A 23,008-nucleotide genomic window follows, 5' to 3' on the forward strand; every position below is an offset into this window, starting at 1 on the left:
CAGGAAGAGTCAATCTATGAAATGAGTGTGACTCAGTGTGCACCGTTCCTTCAGACGGTACTTACTCAGAGGGAATATGACAACTTGAAACAACACACTGTAATTCTGTTTTCAACTCGACATCGGCTGTGGAAGACTTGCTTCAGTGAAGATCTTTCTATTCCTCTCGCCCTTACATCAGTGCCGACAGACACACTACGGACACTGCTTAATTATGTTTGCCTCACCCTCAGTTCCTTATCTGAAAAGTCTGTACAAATATGAAGTGTTCCAATTATCTAAAGGCACCAGAGAAAAGTGATCAAAAAGGGAAAAATAAATATGAATGGTAAAAATAAATATGCTCGTTGTCATTTTCAAGTTGTGCCAGTGGACAAATTGCCTTGTCCAGGCAACTGTTTATGGCTCACAGCCTCTTTGCTGCAGTATGGAGTTGTCATATTTACCTTCCATGTCTTCAACCACCTTGCCTGTTATCATCTCTGACAGCTTATGGGACTGCATTCATGAAGCATGTGATTAAACACATAAGATTATACAATTATACAATTAGGCAACTATGCATCAGTTATCTGTCCACCTGAACCATTCTTTACCACAGCTGGTCTTTTCACTCAAATATGTTTATCTGCTAAATATAACTATAATTTCAATATGGTAGCTTTTGATTTTCTTAATAATATATATTCTTGTCTGGGGAAATTGCCATAACTTCAGTTCGTCTTTTTGTAAGGTGGAAATGCCATTTAATGTGCTACCAGTGGTCAAGGTAAATTCACAGGCTCAAGCATCTGCATACTTGCTTTATTTTGTGAATGATATGGATATCATACAAGAAAACTGGAAGTTTGTTTGCCATCACTGCTCATTGATTCAGCTGCTCAAAAATAGATATGAATCATAAATCAAAGCTGTGCCATCTGGGCTAACATAACACTCCATCATTACAAAATCCCATATCAAATGAGAGGTGCTACAGGTTCCATCTGTACTTCATGAAAATCAAACATATTCTAATTTAATTAGTTCAGCTGTAAGAAAACCATTGTTTTCTTTAATTATGGCTGCTCTGTGGTTGTCTTCAGTACACAGGGATTTACCATGAAGTTAGTGAAATCTCTGTCTGCACAAAGTTATGTTATGCTTATGCTTGTGAGAGAGCACACTTCAGTTTTCAGAACTTTCCAATAAGAATCAAGTTGGCACACAAATTGTTGATGATATCAAATGATAAATGAGCACACATGTACATATGCATACGCACAAGCATACACACTTAAGCATCACAAAAGAAAAATACTGTATCTAAATGGTATATCCTTTTTCCTGTTGCTGCATAGCAGTTTTCTGGAAAATTATTTTGTTTAGTCGCAGTCTGGAGCCCTGGCATGAAAATGTTTAATACATTTACTACATTGAAATATAACTAGTTACCGAGGAGTATGATCTCAAACCATAACATGTTAGCATACATAGCTAAATAAATACCATAAACTTAGCTAGCTACTTAGAAGCCTGCTACTTCCAGTCGCTGGTTACACTAACTGATAAAATGAATGAAAGCTGGCATTACCTAGCTAGTTGCTGAACAAAGGCAGACCAAAATGCAGACCAATTTAACACAATGACCCCAGCTGTATCTTATAGTTAGCTATCAGACAGCAAAGAAAATGTGGTAGGCTACCGATCATTAAGATAACTGGCTAGCTACATGATTTTGCCTACAGAACTGTAGTTTTTCCCTTGCTTTACTGGGTTGAACACAGACTGCTTGCCACTTCAGTGTGTGACTGACAGGCTGCTGCTTAGACATAATGGTTTCCAATTGTTATCATGCTAATTTAGAAGGTAGTCTGATATATAAGTTAGCAATGTATCTCCCATTGTTAAGTCTATTGACAGTATAGAAATATGCTTGTCTGTTTTAGGGTTGTAACTGCATGCGAATACATTATTTGGATTGAACAGATAATGCCAGATACAGATATAATCAGAGCAGAAGCCTCACTATTAGTTTTTTTTACCCACTGGCTGAATAATGTTTATAAATTGTAGCCCACTTGCATTGTTTGTGTTTTGCTTAATACTTGATAATAGTCCATATGTTAACTTAGTTAACAGTACAGACTAGCACTACATCCCTAGTCTGGATTAATGATGGTTATTTAAATCATAGTCGGTCTCAAAATGACCAACAGAGTGAGGGGTCTTATCTCAGGATCTGTTGGATGTTATTTTTGTGCAAATAAAGTCTTATTTTATGCTTTTATGGGAATCCACAGCATAGTAATGGCGTAATGTGCATATACCAAAATCAGTATTTGGTGAGCCTGTAGCAATTGTAGTGCACTTGTGAAGTGGCATTGAGCTTTGTTTTGAATTGATATTGAGGTTCAAAATCACTTTTTTTACATCAGAGAGCTCACCAATGCAAACATACATTGAGCACAGTAATAAAACAAGCAACTATGACATTAGCTGTAAACATGTCTCCATTAAGAATTTGCTTACTGGCCAAATGTAACAGTGAGTTCTCACCTGGACCTTAGCTGTGTACAGCTTTTCCACATTTTCTTTCTTGAACATCTGCAAGCTCATGCTCATTGCCAATCAGATAATTAATTTCCATATGATACAAAGCAGTTTTTTGAGTCAATAAGACCAATGTCTTAGCCTGTCTGTGCCTCGGTCAAGCTAACTGTGATCCTAGTGATCTTTGAATTCAAGGCCGATAGGGTTCGCTTCAATAGCACGAGTCATTAGAGCTATTGTTCCCTCCTTTGCACTGTGGCAGTTTTTCCTGCAGACTGATCATGTATTTATAATGAGAAGATAAAATGCAGGGACCTGAAACCAAGTCCGTACATCGGCGGCTGCATAGTGTTCTCAGTGGATGAACTGGAAGGAAAATTGTTTCCAAGAATAGGAGTGGATATCATCTATCATGTAAAGTGCCATCTGCTTCTTACATCAAAAGTGTTATGTCAGAATGCAAACCAGCAGAGTTTCCTTTCCTGAAGTAGTTTCACTTTAATACAAGCAGCCGGTCTTTGCAATTGACTTGCCTCGTGGCACTTACCTGGAAAGACATTGCCTGTCCTAAGTTCTTGAGAAACACTTCAGTGGAATGTAGACATGTCAAAGATTGGATTTGACTAGTTGTGACCAGGGCTTGTGCTATGTCTTAAGGAGTCATCTCTTGCATTCACCTTTTAGCTATGGAAAGTGTAAAATCAGGCATTGCTGCACTTACTATATATTAACAGGAGGATTCAGTCCCTCACAAGCTAATAACCTGATTTCTCAATATACACCTACTTATTCATGCAATTATCTAATCAGCCAATCGTGTTGCAGACACGCAATGCATAAAATCATGCAGATACGGGTCAGGAGCTTCAATTAATGTTCACATTAACCATCAAGATTGGGAAAAAAGTTACTTTTACCATGGAATGATTGTTGATGCCAGACAGGGTGATTTGAGTCTCAAACTGCTGATCTCCTGGGATTTTTATGCATAACAGTCTCTAGAGTTTGCAGAGAATGGTGCGAAAAACAAAAAAAACATCCAGTGAGCAGCAATTCTGCGGGCAGAAATGCCTTTTTAATGAGAGAGGTCAGAGGTAAGAGGAGAATGGCGAGACTGGTCAAAGCTGACAGGAAGGTGAGAGTAATGCAAATAACCACACATTATAACTGTGGTATGCACAAGAGCATCTCTGAACACACAATGTGTCAAGCCTCTAAGTGGATAGGCTACAGCAGCAGGAGACTTAATAAGGCTAAAAATACCTCAAAGTGTTCACTGAGTGTATATAGCTGTATTTCATATAAAAGCAGCACTGTTAGAAGACAAGTCCCTGAAAGGAATAAGTCCCAAATCGCCACTTAATGTATTATATTGCCGTTAACACGATTGGCAATTGACATTCATGCTCAAATCCCAAAGGTTTGTCTTCAGAAGCACACCCTAGGCTTGTTTCTTGTTTATTTTGCATTCAATTTCTCGAAAGTCTTCTTCAATCAATGCTTGATATGTCTTTGGTCTTGTATTCTCTTTGGTCTTACTGCTTTTCAATGATGGATAAGGTGATGCAGATGAAAGGACAATCCATGCAAAGGATTGCAAGACAGGATAAAACATGGGGAGGTGCGCTTCAGAGGAAGTTTGTACAATGTTCATAGAAGCAGGGCACCCAGCAGCTCCAGCACGAGCCAAATGTATTGTCCCCATTGTGAAAAAAAAAATCAATCGTCCAACCACAGGGTGTTCACAAAGTGGGTAACCAAAATCTAGCAAGATACTTCCATGCTTCAGGTTTAGTCTGCATCCACAATCTAGTTGACTGACATGAATAAAAGATGAACAGATTAGAGAACTGGGAACAGCTGAACAATGGAATAATTAACAGAACATTAAAAGTCATAGTTGAGGAATGAGGGAATTTGAATGAGGGTGAGGGGTTCAATTTACTTCCTATACATTTAAGTGACATTGCATTGGCAGGTGCTTTAAACAAGAAGTGAAAAGGCTGGTGTCCGGAAGAGGCGATTTGAATAATGTAGGGCACTCGCCCACACACACCAGGTCGCACCTTGAGAAAATCAAGTAAAACTCAGCTCTAAAGAAAACTTGTGCATGATTGGCCGTTAAACTTACACCGAGAGACAAATAAGTTACTGCCTTTCTATCAGCCTTCTCCATTTTCTTCAGCCACTATGCATTTATTTATTATTTTATGTGCACTGACTTAAGTGAAGTCAGGTGGCACAGTAAAGGTAGCAATGTCCTGTTCCTACCTTGCCTGCCCTGACACATTGCTGCTGAGGTCTGTCAGGAGACTGCGGTTTTATTTAAATTTACATCTCATCACACAGGAGAATACATGCCATTCAAGCATACCTAACGATTCACTATTCAGATTTTGGGGTGAAAGATTCAGTTTTCCACTGACAAGGAACACACTCATAATTTTACCATGCAAGGTTTTTCATGGGATTTGAGGATATGGTCCTCATTAAGCATACTCTGATTGTTCCTCTTACTCCCACGCAATCCTGTCTCTAGAAGTGATTATTATTCTTCCAGAGACATTCTTTTCACAATGGACAGTAAAAGTAAAAGTCTCTACATTTCAGATGTATCAGTGGGTTTGTAACTAATGTGGTCAGAGCTTGTATCAAACTTGATGCCTTTTACAAATCTGACACAGCTGCCTGACACGAGATATAATCGATCACTTTCAAAATACCCAGGTCCCAGATTCATTATATAAGGAAAAAATTCAATTATATCACTGATTTACTGACTAAAGCGTCAGTCTGGGGAATGCCTAACACTTGAGTGGGCACACACATCTGGGTTGCAACGGATCAGCCTGGAGAGTCTAAGAGAGCGTGAATGAAGGGAACGCAACCTCTCTGAAAGGCTAAAGGATGAAAAGCCTAGGAGTTGGACAGCAGAAAGGCTGAAAAGCTTTTGCAGGGTTTGGTTTATTTTATCTTGGTTATTTTGGTGTGCTATTTTTGCCTGGAAGCCATGCGGGGGAAGAAAAAAGATTTGTGTTTGTTTGTAGACCTTTCCCTATCGGCAAACCACACGCAGTGAAAACTGGAATTGCCAATGATCCCTGTGACCAGCAATTATGTTCCTCCCAGAGGTGTCATCCGGCATGTGTCGGGTAAATACACTCAGTGAGCACTTTATTAGGTATTTATTAGACTTATTTTTTAGACTTGTTAAGTCTTCTGCTACTGTAGCTGATCCACTTAGAGGTTTGACATGTGTGTTCAGAGATGGTCTTCTGCATAACACTGTTGTTATGTGTCGTTATTTGGGTTACTGTTAGCTTCAACCAGTTCTTTGACCATTCTCCCCTGACCCCTCTCATTAACATGTTTCTGCCCGCAGAAGTGCTGCTTTCTGGATGTTTTTTGGTTTTTGCATAATTCTCTACAAACTCTAGAGACTGTTGTGCATGAAAATCCCAGGAGATCAGCAGTTTCAGAGATACTCAAACCACCCTGTCCGGCACCAACAATCATTCCACAGTCAACGTCACTTAGATCACATTTCTTCCCCATTCTGACATATGGTCTGAAAAACAGCTGGACCTCTTGACCACATCTGCATGCTTTTATGCATTTAGTTGCTGCCACATGATTGGTTGATTTAAATATGTGTATTATCAAGCTGGTGTACAGCTAAATGTAATAAAGTGATCACTGAACAATTCATACATTTTCTGAAAAGGTAATTGGTCCTGAGTACATCATCTGTATGTCTCATCAGTTATACAGTAGTTGAACTACCCAAGTAAAATAAATAGTGATGCAGAGGCAGAGTCATTGATGGTTGTACTAACCTGGAATAAAACACAAACATGACGACATTGAAATGATGTGAAATAACATTGATTGTGAGAAGAAAGAGGCCCCCAAAAATTATGGTTTGTAGTCTGTGGTGGTCTGCCAGCTTGGCAAGCTTTCTCCCGTATCCATGTTGCTAGCTTAGCGCTGGAGCAGGCAGTGGTGATGAGCCATCCCCCAAAATAAATGGTGACCTTAGATTTGGAGAAGAGCCCCCAAAAGATTACGGCTTATAATTTCTGGTGGTCTGCCAGCTTGGCAAATGTGCTTCCATAACCATGACACTAGTTTAGCACCGTGAGGTAGCTTTGCCAAAAAATGATAGTGCGCCACTGCTAGTGGACATGAGGCAGATACTTTGGAAGCATCTGTGAATGCTTGCCTGCTTGGCAACACTACTCCCATAACCGTTATGCTTGTTACTCTGCACACTTGCAAGGTAGAAGGAGCCAACTGATGCTATATTTACACCTTCAACACCACCATATACCATCAGATCAGCTCATCACGCATGCATGAGCCACTGCTAGTGGACGTGAAGAAGATAATTTCAAAGAATCTGCAAAGCCTGGTTTCAGAGTTGGAAAGGACAGGTGTAAGCTGTAATGTGACTTTCAGAAATGTAGATAGAAGCAGTGAAGGGGCAATTGCGTAGCCGTCCTACCTGATTAAACTTTCGTTCAACTTCAATAGGGACAGGTAGCTTAGCCAATGGTGTACATTGTTTTGTCATTTTTTCACACATTTAGAATGAAATCTCGCTAATAACAGAATCTAGGACTGATATAGTCAATGATATATTGTGGTCATGATAAAACCAACAAAATTGAATTCTTCCATCCATCCATCCATTATCTTAACCCGCTTATCCTGAACAGGGTCGCAGGGGGGCTGGACCTATCCCAGCATACATTGGGCGAAAGGCAGGAATGCACCCTGGACAGGTCGCCAGTCCATCGCAGGGCACACACACCATTCACTCACACACTCATACCTATGGGCCACACACTCATACCTATGGGCAATTTAGACTCTCCAATCAGCCTTACCTGCATGTCTTTGGACTGTGGGAGGAAACCGGAGTACTCGGAGACAACCCACGCAAACACGGGGAGAACATGCAAACTCCGCACAGAGAGGCCCCGGCCGATGGGGATTCGAACCCAGGCGGCAGTGCTACCCACTGCACCATCCGTGCCACCAAAATTGAATTCTTCACCTGTCTATATTATCAAATAGAAAACATAATGTCCAAGTAGGAGAGTTTATTGTGCTTTCTGAAACATGTACTGTATTTGAGAGAGTATGTATGGAACTTTCCTTCTCAAACACTTGGTGAATCATTTCAGCTCAATGCATTCATGACTCGAACCCCAGGTCCTAACCAGGAGCTCTCAGGGTTGTTTCCATTAATGCGTGAAAATGCCCATGTAGAAAGTACTAATATATTCTAAAAAAAGGTGGCTAATTTTCAGCCACACTGGAGAACAACCAGAATTCCCCAACCTCCTGTTCTTTGGGATTCAACTGTGTTTATTACTTGAAGAAAAAGGCCAGTCTCTCAAAAGATTGTTCCTGTAGCTTTTCACCTTGCTGCTGTGTATGAACCACATGCCACTCATTCCTGGACTGACAAGACCTCCTGTCAATTATTCAGTCACAGTAAAAAGAAAGGAAACCTTTGGCACAGAATAAATTCCCAGTTTGAAACCATATTTTCCAACCATATGCTTCAAAAGCAATTCTTGCTCAGGATGGAAACATCTGTGACACCAGGAGGTGAAAGCAGGTGACAAACAAGGTGCCACCTTTCACTCATCTAGATTTTTTCACCACTCATGTCACTGGGGAATTACTTCTGCCAGACATCTTATGGAAAGATCCAGTTGGGTTTGTGTGAAGATATTGTCTGCTTGTTCTTTTTCCTTAATATGGAGGTTTCTGTCTGCATTTTACAGAACTACATGAGATCAGGGATGTGCAATAACATTAGGGTTGTATTGGTGTCAGCCAATAATTTAATACAAATGTGTTTGTATCTTTTGATCAACTAAGATTACTGTATGGCTGATATGATGGGCTAATATGATATATGATAACATTGATATACCAGTGAAACAATGCATTTTAGATATTAAAGTGTAATTAAAGTGAAAATATCAAGTACAGAGAGTAACCTAATGATATTCAACATGTATTTTTAACTGATAATTTTATAAGCCATACTCACAAGCAAAGCTATACAGTTACTCAGCATTTAATCAGATGCATGTCCTCAGATTAATAATGAAGTATGAGAGTGTTAAACAATTTTTTATACAAATTAAATGCTCAATTTTCTTAAGATGAGGTCTATGCTCATGTACTTCCTTGAGTTTGGGAACTTGGTTACAGTGTAGATTACACATTTCTGCAATGTCAATTGCTATGGCAGATACAAACTGTTTTCATGTCCTGGAACATAGTTCAAGAATTCAAGAATCAACTACATGAGAATTCTATAGTATATGACCCACTTTTGTGACTGCTGTCCATTTTTTTAATCCCAGTGTGTTTAGTAGGAAGCTGCACATTTTGACACGATAACACTTCGACCTCTGTGAAGAAAAGATTTGCAGGTGAATACCTCTGGCTGAGCTGTCAATGGCAAAATAAAACATTGTGTGAGAAGAGATTTACTTTGACTCCCAAACAGTGATAGATTAAGGACTAAATAACAGTGGTATAGGAGATGAAATCAAAACATTGCCTGAAAGCTGATGCTTCTGTCTGGCCTTTGCTTTTGTCAGCAAGCTTTGCCAATTCAGCTGTCACAGTAAGATACCAGTACATTCACAAGACCTACAGTAGTGTGCACAAATTTGGGCACCTCTGGTCAAAAAGCCTTTTTACAATGAATATCTAAGTGAAGAGAAGAACCTGACCTCTAAATGGTACAACATTAAACATGACACATTTCTTCAAATTTTAAAGCAAGATGTAAACGCTTCCTGTAGCCAGCTAAGAGTCTTTCAATTCTCGCTTTTGGAATTTTTCCCCATTCTTCCTGGCAGAAGAAACACCTTTAGCTCAGAAATATTCTTCGGCCTCCAAGCATGTATGGCATGTTTGAGATCTCTCTACATATTGTCAATGATATTCAAGTCTGGGGACTGTGGTGGCCATTCCAAAACCTGGAGGTACTTCATGGTTGATTTTAATTGATTTCAATGTCAGGACTGACCTTTGAGCATTAGCTTCTAGAATTTCTTGATATTTGGTGGAATCCATTCTTCCTTCCACTCGCACAATATATCCTGTGCCCCCAGCTGCCACACAAAGCATAATGGAGAGGCACCTTCATGCCTCTCTACAAAGGCTTCACCTTTTTTTCTCCAAACATATCTTCTTTGGTGGTGACCAGAAAGTTCAAATTTGGTTTTGTCAGTCCAAAGCACATTGTTCCAAAAGGCTTCAATGTTTTCTTTTTCATAACTCAGATGCTTAATTTTGTGTTGAGGTCATTTTTTATGGCAACTCTGCCATGTAGGTCTTTGTTGTTTAAAGTATGTAGTATTGCTGTCGTGTAAACAGCTAAACCTGTGTTTGATACTCTTTTTTGTTGCTCTTTTGTAGTGATGTGTTTTCTTAGCATTTCTCACCAGGTCTCGGGCCATTCTATCTAAAATCTTCCTTGGCCTTCCAGACCTTGCCTTGACTTCAACTGTGCTATTTATCTTGCATTTCTTGATAATGTTTCTGAAAGTGGAAATAGGCAGTTTGAAATATTGAGAGTTTTTGTAGCCTTCTCCTTCTTGGTAGAAATGAACAATCTTCATTCTGAAATCCTTGGACAACTGTTTAGAGGAACCCATGGTTGTTAACACCAGACAGAACAGCCACTGCAGTTGGATACTTCAGAAGTCATGGAGTTACTTCAGAATTAAAAGCTCAGCCCTGGAATTATACTCACCTGACTCATTGAAGCCATAACAAATAAATCACCTGGGTCTGGGACTTAGTAATCAACTTTTTAAAAAGCAACAAATAATAATCCAAAAGGTTTCCCAAACTTTTGCACTTTTATTTTATTTTTAAAAATCATTTATAAGCAGTAAAAAACTGATAATAAAAAGCAATCTTGCTTTAAAATGTGCAGAAATGTCTCATATTTGACTGCATTTGGAGTTCAGGTTTGATTTGATCACATACAGATTCATTTTAACAAATTTATACCAGGGGTGCACAATTTATTTGTACCCTGCTGTGTCTCCAGATCTAACCTCTGTGTGGCTGCAGCATATTGCACTCAGGGTATATCTATGCTAACCAAATTAATTGACACACTAAGAATAAAATGGTAACAAATTTTCCTTTACCATTTCTCCCTTTAGCTTCACACTGATTTAGACATCGGTGGCAAAAACATCAAGTATGTTCTGGCTGGCGAGGGAGCAGGGACCATCTTTGCCATCAATGAGAAGACAGGCGACATCCACGCCATGAAGAGATTGGACAGGGAAGAGAAGGCTGAATATACTCTCACAGCGCAAGTCATCAACAGGGACACCAACGAGCCCATGGAACCACCCTCAGAATTCACTATCAAAGTACAGGACATCAATGACAATGCGCCTGAGTTCATTGGTGGCCCTTTCCACGCAACGGTTCCAGAGATGTCCCAAGTGGGTAAGCCAACTGTTGTATCTCATTGCTTTTACATGCAGACAGTTTTTTTGCAGCTAGTGTCAGCCTGACAAAATAAACCAAGGCCCAGATTTTCTAATAAAAAGTAATCACCCAAATTGCCGCTAGTATTGCGACCGTTCAGTAAATCCCACGCAGATATTACGACCTTATAGGGACTGCATTTATATTGGAAAGGCAGTCACATTCCTTTTTTTACATTTGGACTTAATTCACTCTGATACACATTTCAGCAGAGGCATGGTGTATTCGTATCTCATGGAGGTAAGGGCAACATATCCTTTTTATGAATCTCCAACAAAAACAGCTAACAATTATTGTCAACAAAAATATTTCTCATCATAGGTTAAAGCAGTGCAAGAATCATCAAGTTTTTCAAAGATTGCCATCCTGAGATGATACATTGCTTTGTAGATAGAGTTAGATTGAGTTGACTCATTGTGAAAATACACTTGCCAGTTATTTAGATCCCCCAAACCTTATGGGTTTACAGAAATATGGGGCCACGAGATGAACGTTTCTTCATGGGACCATTCCGAACAGAACACAACCAAGACTGTTATGCCACTACAGATGCTGTTAAACAATGTCACATTGTTCATGGCAGCTGGCATCAGAGCAATGCTTTTGTGAAGGGTTTTATTTTATGACACAATCCTCTATGGTGCTCTAAGATAAGGCGGCATCTGTTGAAACCATATGTGTGTTTTCTGTTTTACTTTTTTCTTCCATCATAAAATCAATCAACTGTAAGTGATATCTTTGAGGAAAAAGTAATATTTAGAAACACTGACGCAGTCCATTATATAGCAAGGTTTGAAATCTTAATTCTGTTCTGGTTATAAGGGAAACGTCTCAGTTTTTCCTCCCACTGTGGTATGCTGAATTGAAATGCACACAGTACTTACCCAGCGGTTTGACGGTGAAGTGAGGGAAATTGCATGCAGTCGGGTGAAAAACAGTGTTGAGGGCACAGAGAGATTTGCCAGTGGGAATACAGTCTTGTCGATTTGCTTTCGTGGGAGGAGGTCGGTTTTGTGATTGTTATTTTGTTTTGTCACCACTGATTAATTAAACATGAGCCAATGTGCTCTTGTTTGTTTGAAAGACATTCCTGATGGGTTGTTGTGATCTTTTTAAGTATTTATGGGATGTGGGAGACAGCCACAAAAGGAACAGAGCTCTTTGAAATAATACAGTGACAAAATAACAAAAAAGCTTCACTTGCAATGACTTTTGTTCTTTCAATCATCGTGCATTCGTAAATTGCAAGATGTCATGTTCGAGATTAATTTGCCAATTCAAAATATGGCCAAAATGAACACAAAAATGATTCTGTCAGAATGATTTTCAATGCGAGGTTATTTATGTTAAAATTAATTTTGCCTAAAGAGTTTCACCAAGAAGGGCAATAATGAGGATGTCAAACAAAATACATGTATTAAACGAAACAGGTAAAATAATGGTGACTGAATGGAAACACATTACAGGCTGTACCATTTTGATCAGAAAGCTTTACATTATTTAAAATGACAAACTTTTAATCATCCATTTTAAAATTTCATTCACTAAATTCAAAAATTAGGCTTACTCAGGATATGTGGCCCAACATGTGCATAATTAACAAACTGCTAAAGTGTATTCATTACTGTTGAACTGCTAATGTGGCCAATTTGTCAGATTTACAGAGTTCAATTTGAATAATACAACACATGCTAATCTTCAAATTAGGAGGGTATGCCACCCCTAAGAATACAAAATAACACATTTCTGGGATATCCCATAGTCAATATGTGCAAAAAACCAGCAACAGGCAACAGTGACAAAAATACCAGACAAAAAGGTTCTGAAAGATGCAATCGATCTCTTGCAAAGTGGCCAAACAGCAATATTGACTGTCCTTTAAGGCCAGAACACAGGGCATTGTATAGAAGCCCCAATCCTGATAATGGGGAGCGGTTGGCATGAATAGGAATGGGCTCCGGCTGTTGCCCATTCCTGAGCCTGGAGATGGCATTGTCCTGCAGCCCTGCCTTGGATCAGGAATGTGAGCGGTGCCAAACAGACCGCGCCCAGGAGCGTTACATTATGCTGCTTTATTAGTGCAAATGCAGTGTTTTATTCCGTTATTTAAGTTCCTATGACATGTGTACATACAACAATACATCTTTGTGAAGGTAGGTATTCCATGGAGTAACTTCAAATTAAACTTTATACCCTGTCCCTGAGTGGTATGGGCAAAAAAAAACCCAAAAAACATTGTACACCCTTTCAGATTCCAGCACAGGGCATATCCAATACTTGCATTTTGTTGGTTATGTTGTCAATATAATTGCGATTGCAATCCAAAAGTTCTCGTTGTTTTCATCCTCTTACAAATGATCTGATATGTCTCCAGCGCACATTAATCAACATTACTTTAAATGCTAATATTTTTCAACTGGCTTGTTTTCAACTGCAGTCCAACTGCAGCCATTAAAAAACAGGTTACAAGACAAGTCAACAGAGCAAGACAATCAAATACACAACTAACATAACAGGTCACAAGAATACATTACTCTTCAATAAGCACAAATATCACGAAAGGGGCTAAGCAAAGCAGATAAAACAATACAAACGAGGGGACAATACAGAATATCCCACAGTTAAGCAAACAGATGAGCCATACAGAGCATAAAGGTAAACAGACAACACTAACATGCAGATAGCGATAGACAAGGCAACAGTTAAGTAGGCACTGGTAGCTGGTAATGCTGATAGACCTAATTGCTTTTGAGCCAGGATTTAAAGCTTCAAGTGAAAGACTGGTAGGAAGTGTGATATCTTATCTTTGGAAGGGTATTCCAAAGGTTCTCACTGCAAAGGCTGTTTGGCCCAAGGCAGATCACCTTTGTGGTATAATATTATCCCCTCTTAGGGCAGATATTGTGTATCTGGTACTAATTTGTGAATGATGACAGTGGTGCAGGACCATGAAGGACTTTGCATTTCAGACAAGTATTTAGAAATGTAAGTTATTTCAAGGAGAAGCACCTCATACCTACTGTCAAATGATGTTTTGTTGCCAGCGGTCCAGGGACACTATTTAAGATCAATGGCACCATGAATTCAACAAAGTACCGCTAGGAAGCTGAGTCTTGGTTGTAGGTATGTTGTCCAGCAGGACAAAGACAAGTATACATCAAAATCCGCAGAGAAATGGTTAAGTAAAAACAGCAACCATGTTCTGTAATGGTCATCTCAGACTCCAGACTTAAATCCCATGAAAAACATCTGATCTGACTGAAGAGGGAGCGCCCATAAGCACAAACCTAAGGATATGAATTATTCTGAAATGTTCTGCATGGTGGAATGGTTGAAATTCCCTCCAAATGTCTTCTCTGACCTTATAACAAATTATAGGAAAATACTTGTGGCTGTCATCTTTGCCAGGGGTGTTTGCACATAGTATTAAACCATGGTTGCTAATAATTGTTGAACCTGTTTTTTGGGTAAATATTTTTTTTATTTGATTCTATTGAATCATAAATAAAGCTTATGTCAATAACTGTGTTCTTTTTTTTTTAGTTTACAGCACTTTTTGTGCATATTTATTAAGGGTGCCTGTTACGACCCTGTCTAGGCTCAGGTCGTGACAGGGTGAAGGATAGGGAAGTGGGCGTTTGGACTGGGGACAGGAGTGTGAGTGAACTCCGGTCCTGTCTGAGTATCCAAATCCCAGGATCGCCCTCAAAAAGAATAAAAGAAAAATAATAAAGAAAAATAACAAATAGGTGTCCCGGTGGATGGATGCAATCCAGCTTAAACACTCTGAATAACTGGAGTCACTATATGGCGAGCAGAGGGCCAAAGCAAAGTCAAAGTCAGGGTGGGCGAACAGGGTCGAGCACGAGTAAGTCACTGGGTCAAACAAACCGTAAAAATGTCGAGCAGGAATCAAGAGTCGTAAAGGACGAAGCAAAGTTCAAAATCCTATCAGCAAACAAAACAAAAGGGGCTAGGCGAGAGTCAGAGTTGAAAAAGATGAGGCAATGGTCATACACAAAATCCAATCAGCATACAAATCAAAAGGGCTGAGCAAGAGTCATAAGTCAAACAAAAATACAGTCATACATGAAGTCTACATAATAACCAATCCACAAGTCACACACGCAAGGGTTCACAGAGCCAGTCTGCCTAGAACATCACAAATGGCTGCCTTTTCTCAGAAAAGAACAGGAAGCTGAAAATTTCCAATCTCAGGCAAACCGGAAGTAAAACAAAGATAGTCCTGCATCCAGAAATGATGCACAAAAGCTTACAGTGGAGGTCATAACACTACCAATAATTATGGAGCATAGTGCAAGTAAAGTTTAGCCTTTTTAAATGTGAGGTTTGAATCAACTATTATGCCAAGATATTTGAAATTCAATACTACCTGAGATTATTCCCCTGATACATAAACTGTTGGTTGAGGATCAGATGTTGCTCTCTTTGAAAATAACATACAAATTGTTTTTGTTATATTAAGATGCAGGCATTAGTCATTGAGCCACTTGCAAACATGGATCATCTGTAAGTTTGTGAGCAGAGTGTTCTTTGTTTCTGGCATGGACACAAATAACTGTATCATCTGCAAACATTTTAACCTCAGACCCAGCACTTGGAGGTGGTACTCTAAGTTGTTAATAAACAGACTACAAAGTAGGTTACCTTCACACACTGGGTTATATTGCCCTATACGATTTCAGTCAAAGCATTTGAGAAATTAAACTTGACCTGTTCAATGGATGTATTGATCAACATGGTTATGGGATATGTGAGTGACTCTTTGAATTTCTTGAACAACATGGTGTCCAGCCTAAACACAAGAATAGTCCTTGGGGTTTTTAAGAAAATGTGCACCATACTTAATTTTGACTCTGTGATCTTTTGTAAGGCAAAAACTGGTTGCGTATCATTAGTTATTGCTGGTGCTATGTGACTAGCAGAGTTATCCTGTGTCAATAACTCAATGCAATAGGAGTTAAATGCAATGCAATAGGAGTTAAACATGGCTGTATTTACTTTTGTATCTTGTCTAATACTGCCTTACACAGTGATTTCTAATTGTTTTCCTCTCTTGTTTTGAGACTTTCCTGTCAATTTGTTCACACCTTCCAATATTAATTTAGGGTCGCCCCAAATTATGTATGTATGCTTCAGTAATTATGTTAATAAATAACTTGGCCTTAGCTTTCCTGAATTCCTTTGTTGCTCTTTTTCTCAATATAACAAATGTACGCCTACAGGTGTCCAGCTTAGATTGAAGGGTTTTCAGGACATAATCCCTGTAATTCATAAGCCTCCAAAGATCTTAGTTTATCCAAGGAAGGGAACTCCCTTGTCTCTTTTTGGGCTTGGATTTCTTCATGAATCCTTCTGTTATTGTCTGGATTTTAGATTCGGTCAGAACCAAATAAAAGCCTTCTCCAATTGACTCCCTCAATTGCATTCTCAAAATGCAATTGATTGATCAGATGATTCTCCCCTCTAGATGACAGGGTTTTTTAGTTACTAGCTGATTAAATCTGGCCTTTGAAATACTGGCACATTAATCTTAGCTATAAGGGTCAGCTTATGGTCAGGCAATTCAGTCACCATGTTGTATGAGTTTGTAACGCGTTCAGATTTGCTACTAAAAATGAGATCAATCTGGGTCTGAGTGGAGGCAGTTATTCTGGTAGGCCCTTTAACTAACTGAGAGAAGTCATAAGCAGTTGCAATCAGGGCTCCCAATTTATATTGAAATCTCCTATTAGAATAACCTCTTTGTCAAAATGACACTTCCTAAGCACTGTCTTTAGTTGATCAAAGAACATACTTTTAGCAGGTGGAGGCTGACAGATACGGTGTGCATCATATTAAGATCAATACATTCAATATCAGTATCACATGACCACTGGATCTGATTGCATCAAATGCTGTCTTTAATATACACTCCCCAAGCACTTTATTAGGAACATTTTTACTTTATTACACCTACTTATTCATGCGATTATCTAATCAGCTAATTGTGTGGCAGCAGAGCAATGCACACAGTCATGTCGATACGGGTCCGGAGCTTCAGTTAATGATCATATCAACCATCAGAATGGGGGACAAATGTGATCTAAGTGACTTTATTTATTACATCCCTTTATTTATTTACTTTGATACTCTTATCTAATCATGTTCCAAACAGTAGTTTTGAGTAAGAGCACTTGTGTGAGCTCATCAACTGCAAAAGGACCTTCAAAGCCAAGGAAGACCTCCGTTGATGACAGAATAGTTCTTAACATAATGAAGAAAAAAAAAAACACAAACATCTGTCCAACAAATCAGAAACACTCCTCAGCAGGCATGAGTGGATGGGTCAGAGAGTACTGTCTGTAGAAGACTTCACAAACAGAAATACAGAGCCTACAGTGCAAAACTGGATGGCTGGGTTACAGCTTGAAGTACCGAAAAGAGCCTGGAAAAAGGTTTTTTGGACAGATGTGACCAAGAACTATCTGACCTGGATGGCTGGCATAATGGACAGCAAGCATAGTATGTCACTGTTCCTTAAAACTTCTGTGTATGCTGAGTTTTCATGGATGAACCTATGCCTGCCAAACATAGCACAGCATTGATTTTCCCCACAGATGCTGGGGTCAGAACCCTGAACTCATTGAAGCGCAGCCTGTAAATTCAGTCCCAAAACCTTGGAAGGGACTAGAGAACAGGGACCAAAAGATGCCTCCAGCAAAATGGGTCTTTGGGATTTTATTGGGCGTTTTCATTTCCACCTCATTTCCCCTCTCTCTGTATTAACTGTTCAGGTACAATGACTAGTACTTATTTAATGGTTGTTTCATTCTGTGTTAATATGCTAAGGAAATAACTCATATTTAAACAAATTTGGATAATTATACAATTGTGTATTGAAGTACAGTTAAATACAATAGTGGACATTGTGGTAGCACCAGTGTGTTTTTAGTCCAGTACAGTAAGTACAGTTCCCAAAAATGGTACTCAGGGTGTTCAGGTTCCTGTGAAGTATTGGTTCAGTGATTTGACTGTGCATAAGGAATTACATGTGAAACTAAACTTAACTAAGGGCTTCACCTATCAGGGTGGAGGTAAACCTTCCGATGCAATTCAAACATTTCAATCCAATTCCACAGTGATAATAGTTCATGATACAATTATGCTGTAAGTCATTTTAAAATGCCTCTTTAGGAAGGTTTCACATTTCCCATTATAACCCCATATGAAAATAAGTGGTCTCTTTGGTATAGCACAAAGCCCAGTCACACTTACTCATCTGTAGGTTCAAGAAGAACATTCTAATCATGCTGAGAAAATAAAGGGGCTTATATAATAATTATTTATACTATGATTTGTGGTGAATGCTACCATTTTTATAGTTACTACACCACTCTACCCGATATTCTCACTCACTATTCTACAATAACATGAATCCACAAGAGACTCATTCAAAGGTCCCAAAGCTATTCACTGTCTTCACTGACCTCGGTAAATGTAGTCTCATGTGAATTTGTTCATTTTGAAATTCTCCTGACATTATCCCTATTTTGCCGGACATTTTATGTGCTGTTTTTTCAGTGTATCTAAGGGAACCCCCTGGGCTTATAGGTCTTCTCCCTTCCTCTTGCAAGTCAGTGAAGATGGAAGATTTCAAACCAGCAACCTTTAGACAAATCAGTGCTCCAGTTTCCTTGTAGAATAAAGGAAATTTTGTGAGGCAATTTACTTTGCTGTGATGTGTCAATTGCTTTTGTTCTTTCAGAGTTCTATTTCTGTGAGCTGGCATCCTGTTGTTTTGGCTCCATACTCCAGCACATTAGATTTTAAATAAAACAATGAACATGAGGTTACAGTGAAGACTGTCAGCTTTAATTTGACATTCACGTCCATACTGGATGATCTGTGTCGAAATTACATCCCTTCCCCATACCCCTTATTGGTAAACCCCCTCACCATTTTGAGATAAATAATGGGACAACTGGCTGCTCAGCTGTTTGTTGGCCAGTAAATTAAAGCCTTTATCGTGTTAATAACATTACTAACAGCCACCATCATCAGTTTCAAACTAGTTTGCCTGCAGAAGAATTTGCCATATTTGGAAGTAGTTCTCGATGAAACCATGCACAGATTAAGCTCTGTGGATATTTGTGAGTTACCGTGGCATTATATTTGGAAAGATGAATTGCTCTCATTATATGTTGGCGACAATGGCTAAGGTGGTAAGAGCGGTTGTCTGCCAGTCGGAGGGTTGCCAGTTTGATCCCACCCTGGGTCTGTCGTAATGTTCCTGAGCAAGACGCCTAACCCCCAAATGCTCCTGACGAGCTGGTTGGTGCCTTGCATGGCAGCCAATTACTGTTGATGTGTGTATGAATGAGTGAATGAGAAGCATCAATTGTACAGTGCTTTGGATAAAGCTTCTATGTAAATGCCAGCCATTTACCATATATCTACAACTTGTCAAATCTCAGTAAAATTATCTGGATGGATAGATAGTACTCAGGGTAATTGGAAGCATACTTATACATTCATTTTATTTTCGGGTGAACTGCACCTTTCGGTAAAAATACTACCACAAATTTACCACAACTATTTTTTTGTTTTAACAAAACAATTTGCCATGATATCCATGATCCTATAGCCCTGGACTGAATTAACATTTTTACATTCTTTCAGTTTTATTGAACATGTAGCCAGCCCAACTAACAACTGTGGTCACACCCTATTACTAGTAATATTACAACACGGATTCAACATTGCTGTACGCTTTGATCCTCAATCTGTGACCACAACTGCACTTTATTTAATGCAATAATAAGCCTATGAATAATATAAATAATACAGAGTGGATTGTGATAAGCAATCTTCTATCTGCTACCAGGTTTTCCAACCTTGTTTGTACCCCATCCATATCCACTGAAAAATATTCTCTAAATGGCCTAGTTTTTAATTTTATTTTCAGACTGAAAACAGCTCTAGACATTGTGGAAAAAAATCTATCAAGTTAACTATGCCATGGATAAATGATACAATCAGCCATCTTAAGAGAGTGTTTGAATGCTGAACAGCATGGAAAAATAAATAAATTGCATGTCCATAACGATATCTTAAAGAGGCATGTCATTGTTTATAATAACTCTAAGAGTTGCAAGACAAGCTCACTTTTCTAAGATCATCACCATCAGCAGGAACAATCCTACAAAACTTTTTATATTAATCATTGATGCCATGAATCGCCTACTTAGCCCAGCCCTGTTGGCCGATTGGATCAGTCAGGCATTTCCATTAAAAAAATGCGAGGGCTTGGTGTCACATTTACAAGAACAAAAATACTAATATAAGATCTAATTTAATGCAAGTGCGGAACCATATCTTCCAGTGATTCACCATTTGGCCAACTTTTTTTGTAATAAATTAAACGAATCATCACAAGATTTTCACACATTTGAAATGCTTGATGTGCTGCCTCGATCCAGTTCCAACTGCCTTTAAAAAAAAAAAAAAATTTCTAGATTGTCTGACATGGTAATATAAATAGTTAACTGCTCTCCTGACGCTCTAAAACTGCAGAACTGAAACCCTTTCTTGAGAAGAATAACCTGGATAATGATGTTCCTGTCAATTCTAGACCTACTGTAAACTTACCGTTTAGGTCATGTAAAAGTTATTTTGAATACATTTAATGCCTTTGTCAATAAAAAATTTGAATAAATAGGATTAAAAACAATTATTTTTAATCGAGTCTAATCATAGCACTGAAACTGCTTTAGTAAAAGGACTTCTCAGACACTGATACCATCAATGTTGCAATTCGATACCATTGACCATGATATACTCATTCACCAACTTGAGAACTGGGTTCAGTGTTTAACCGGTTTTATGCTTATATCTCAGGGTGACAATTCTTTGTCAGCACGAGTTACCATTCTTCAGAAATGAATAATATTATCTGTGAATCTTTAGTCCACTTCTTTTCTTGATGCATATGCTCCCCTGTGGTACTTTGAACATGTTGTAATATTCCACAGTTATTCAAATGACACCCACATTTGCATTTCTATTACAGCAGGTGACACTTCTGGTTAGCCGTCTATCTAGCGTAACAAGCTGGATGTTTAATAACTTCTTAATTCCTCTATGACAGCTTCTTAATTGGCTCAAAAACACTAGAAACCAGAGAGAGACGAGAAAAAAAAGAAGAAAAAAAAACTTGGCTTCTTGTACAGCATAACAGTGAAGCCAGGAATTTTGGCCTTACTTCAGACTGATCTACTGTAAGTTTAAAATCTCATATCAGCAATGCGGCGACAAGTGCTCTCTTTCATCTCAGGAATATTGCATATGCAAAAACCCTCCTCATTGGCACAGGCCTTTGTTTTCAGTAATATTGACTATTGTAGTGCAATTTTCACTGGGGTACTGAAGAAGGCTACTGACAAATATTACAACATATTACACCTGCCCTTGCTGCACTACATTAACTCCCTTTGTCATTTAGAATTGAATTTAAGATTATTTGACTTGTTTTCACCTTCCTATGTGCTAACAGAATGTCTTCGAATGCCCAAAGTTAAACTGAAGAAGTGTGGTGAGGCAGCCTTTTCATGTTTTGCTCCCAAACTTTGGAATAGACTGCCTTAAGATATCAGAAATGCATCTTTAGTGCACAATTTTAAGAGCAGGTTTATTTTTATTGTGCACTCTAGGCTGCAGTTCATTGTATGACAATGCTATACAAATTATATGCTATAAATTGCACTTTTCTGAATATATTCTCAATTGTGTTGGAAGGGATTTAATATAGATTTTATGTGACACACAGTTCTGAAATTTCATGAGAATGGTCAACACAGATTGCCATGGATGCTTTTTGGCACGTCCGAGCCTGAATGGTGAAAGTCGTAATCTGCGGTTACCCTCTAGCTGTGTGGCTGTGTGTTATTGTCTGGTCCCCTAGTTACAGTTCTTTACACCCCTGAAAAGAGAGAAAGGGCTGTCAGGTAATGGAGCCATTTCCTGTGTTCTGTATAAGATTGCCATGACGCATGATTGATGGAGAGCAAAGCGAAATGACGGACAAAGCCCTTCTCCGCCGCTTTTCAAAAATCACCTTTTCACAGGCAGCCAGGAAAAACAAGTGATAAAAGGGAAGCAAATTAATCATTTGAAGTTTTTTTTTTTTTTTGTCCAAGCACTCTTATAATAATGAGTAAGGTGCACACGTAGCACAGGCCTGTGTTAATGGGCCTGGGGAGGTATTGTGTCTGCTGGAGCACCCAGGCTGATACTCACACTGACAGAATATTCAGTGTGGAGGGCATTACTGGGATTATCTCTCTCTCCTGAAAAGGAATGGGCACTCCAGGAAATACTAACACATGATTCCAGGTTCAAAATATTAAATCATTGTTAAATAGGGATTGCTTGGTTTATTACAAAACTCATTTATATTTTCCATTCGAATTTCGGTCTAAAATGCTGAAATAGCAAATGGTATTTTCCAGTTCCAGTAGCCCAAGGCACTATGATTGAATTAAATTATCTGATCGATACTATCTAATAAAAATGCATGTTCTCACCTATGTACTAGGTATGAATGAGATAGTGATAACTCTCCAAAACCTTAAATGTGTTATTCTTCTACATAAGCATATCCAGGATATCTGCATAACATAACTTGTGTGTTGTTAAAATAGCGTTTACATTTTTAAAAACATTTATTCTAGCCATCCAGGTTAACTCAACTTGCACAAGAGTACACGATTAACTCTTGGGAATTGAACCTGCAAATATTATTATTAACATAGTTCCTTCACCACTCTGCCACACTGCTGCCTTGAGGCATGTGTAACATCAAACCACAGATGGATTTCTTTCAGATTCTAGACTCTGAATAATGGCCGTCAAGTGCTCTCCCTTA

At 38.8% G+C, this 23,008-nt stretch overlaps 1 protein-coding gene across 1 annotated transcript in view; it reads left to right on the top strand.

Annotated features, from left to right (window-relative positions):
- Window positions 1-23,008, top strand: part of LOC133111155 (cadherin-8-like) — an 82,178-nt gene that overhangs the window by 18,620 nt on the left and 40,550 nt on the right. Inside the window, exon 2 of the mRNA XM_061221308.1 lies at window positions 10,746-11,040. Within this exon, the coding sequence (XP_061077292.1) occupies window positions 10,746-11,040 (295 nt within the window). The remainder of the gene's footprint in view (window positions 1-10,745; window positions 11,041-23,008) is intronic.

This window comes from Conger conger, chromosome 15, assembly GCF_963514075.1.
Source record: "Conger conger chromosome 15, fConCon1.1, whole genome shotgun sequence".
NCBI lineage: Eukaryota > Metazoa > Chordata > Actinopteri > Anguilliformes > Congridae > Conger > Conger conger.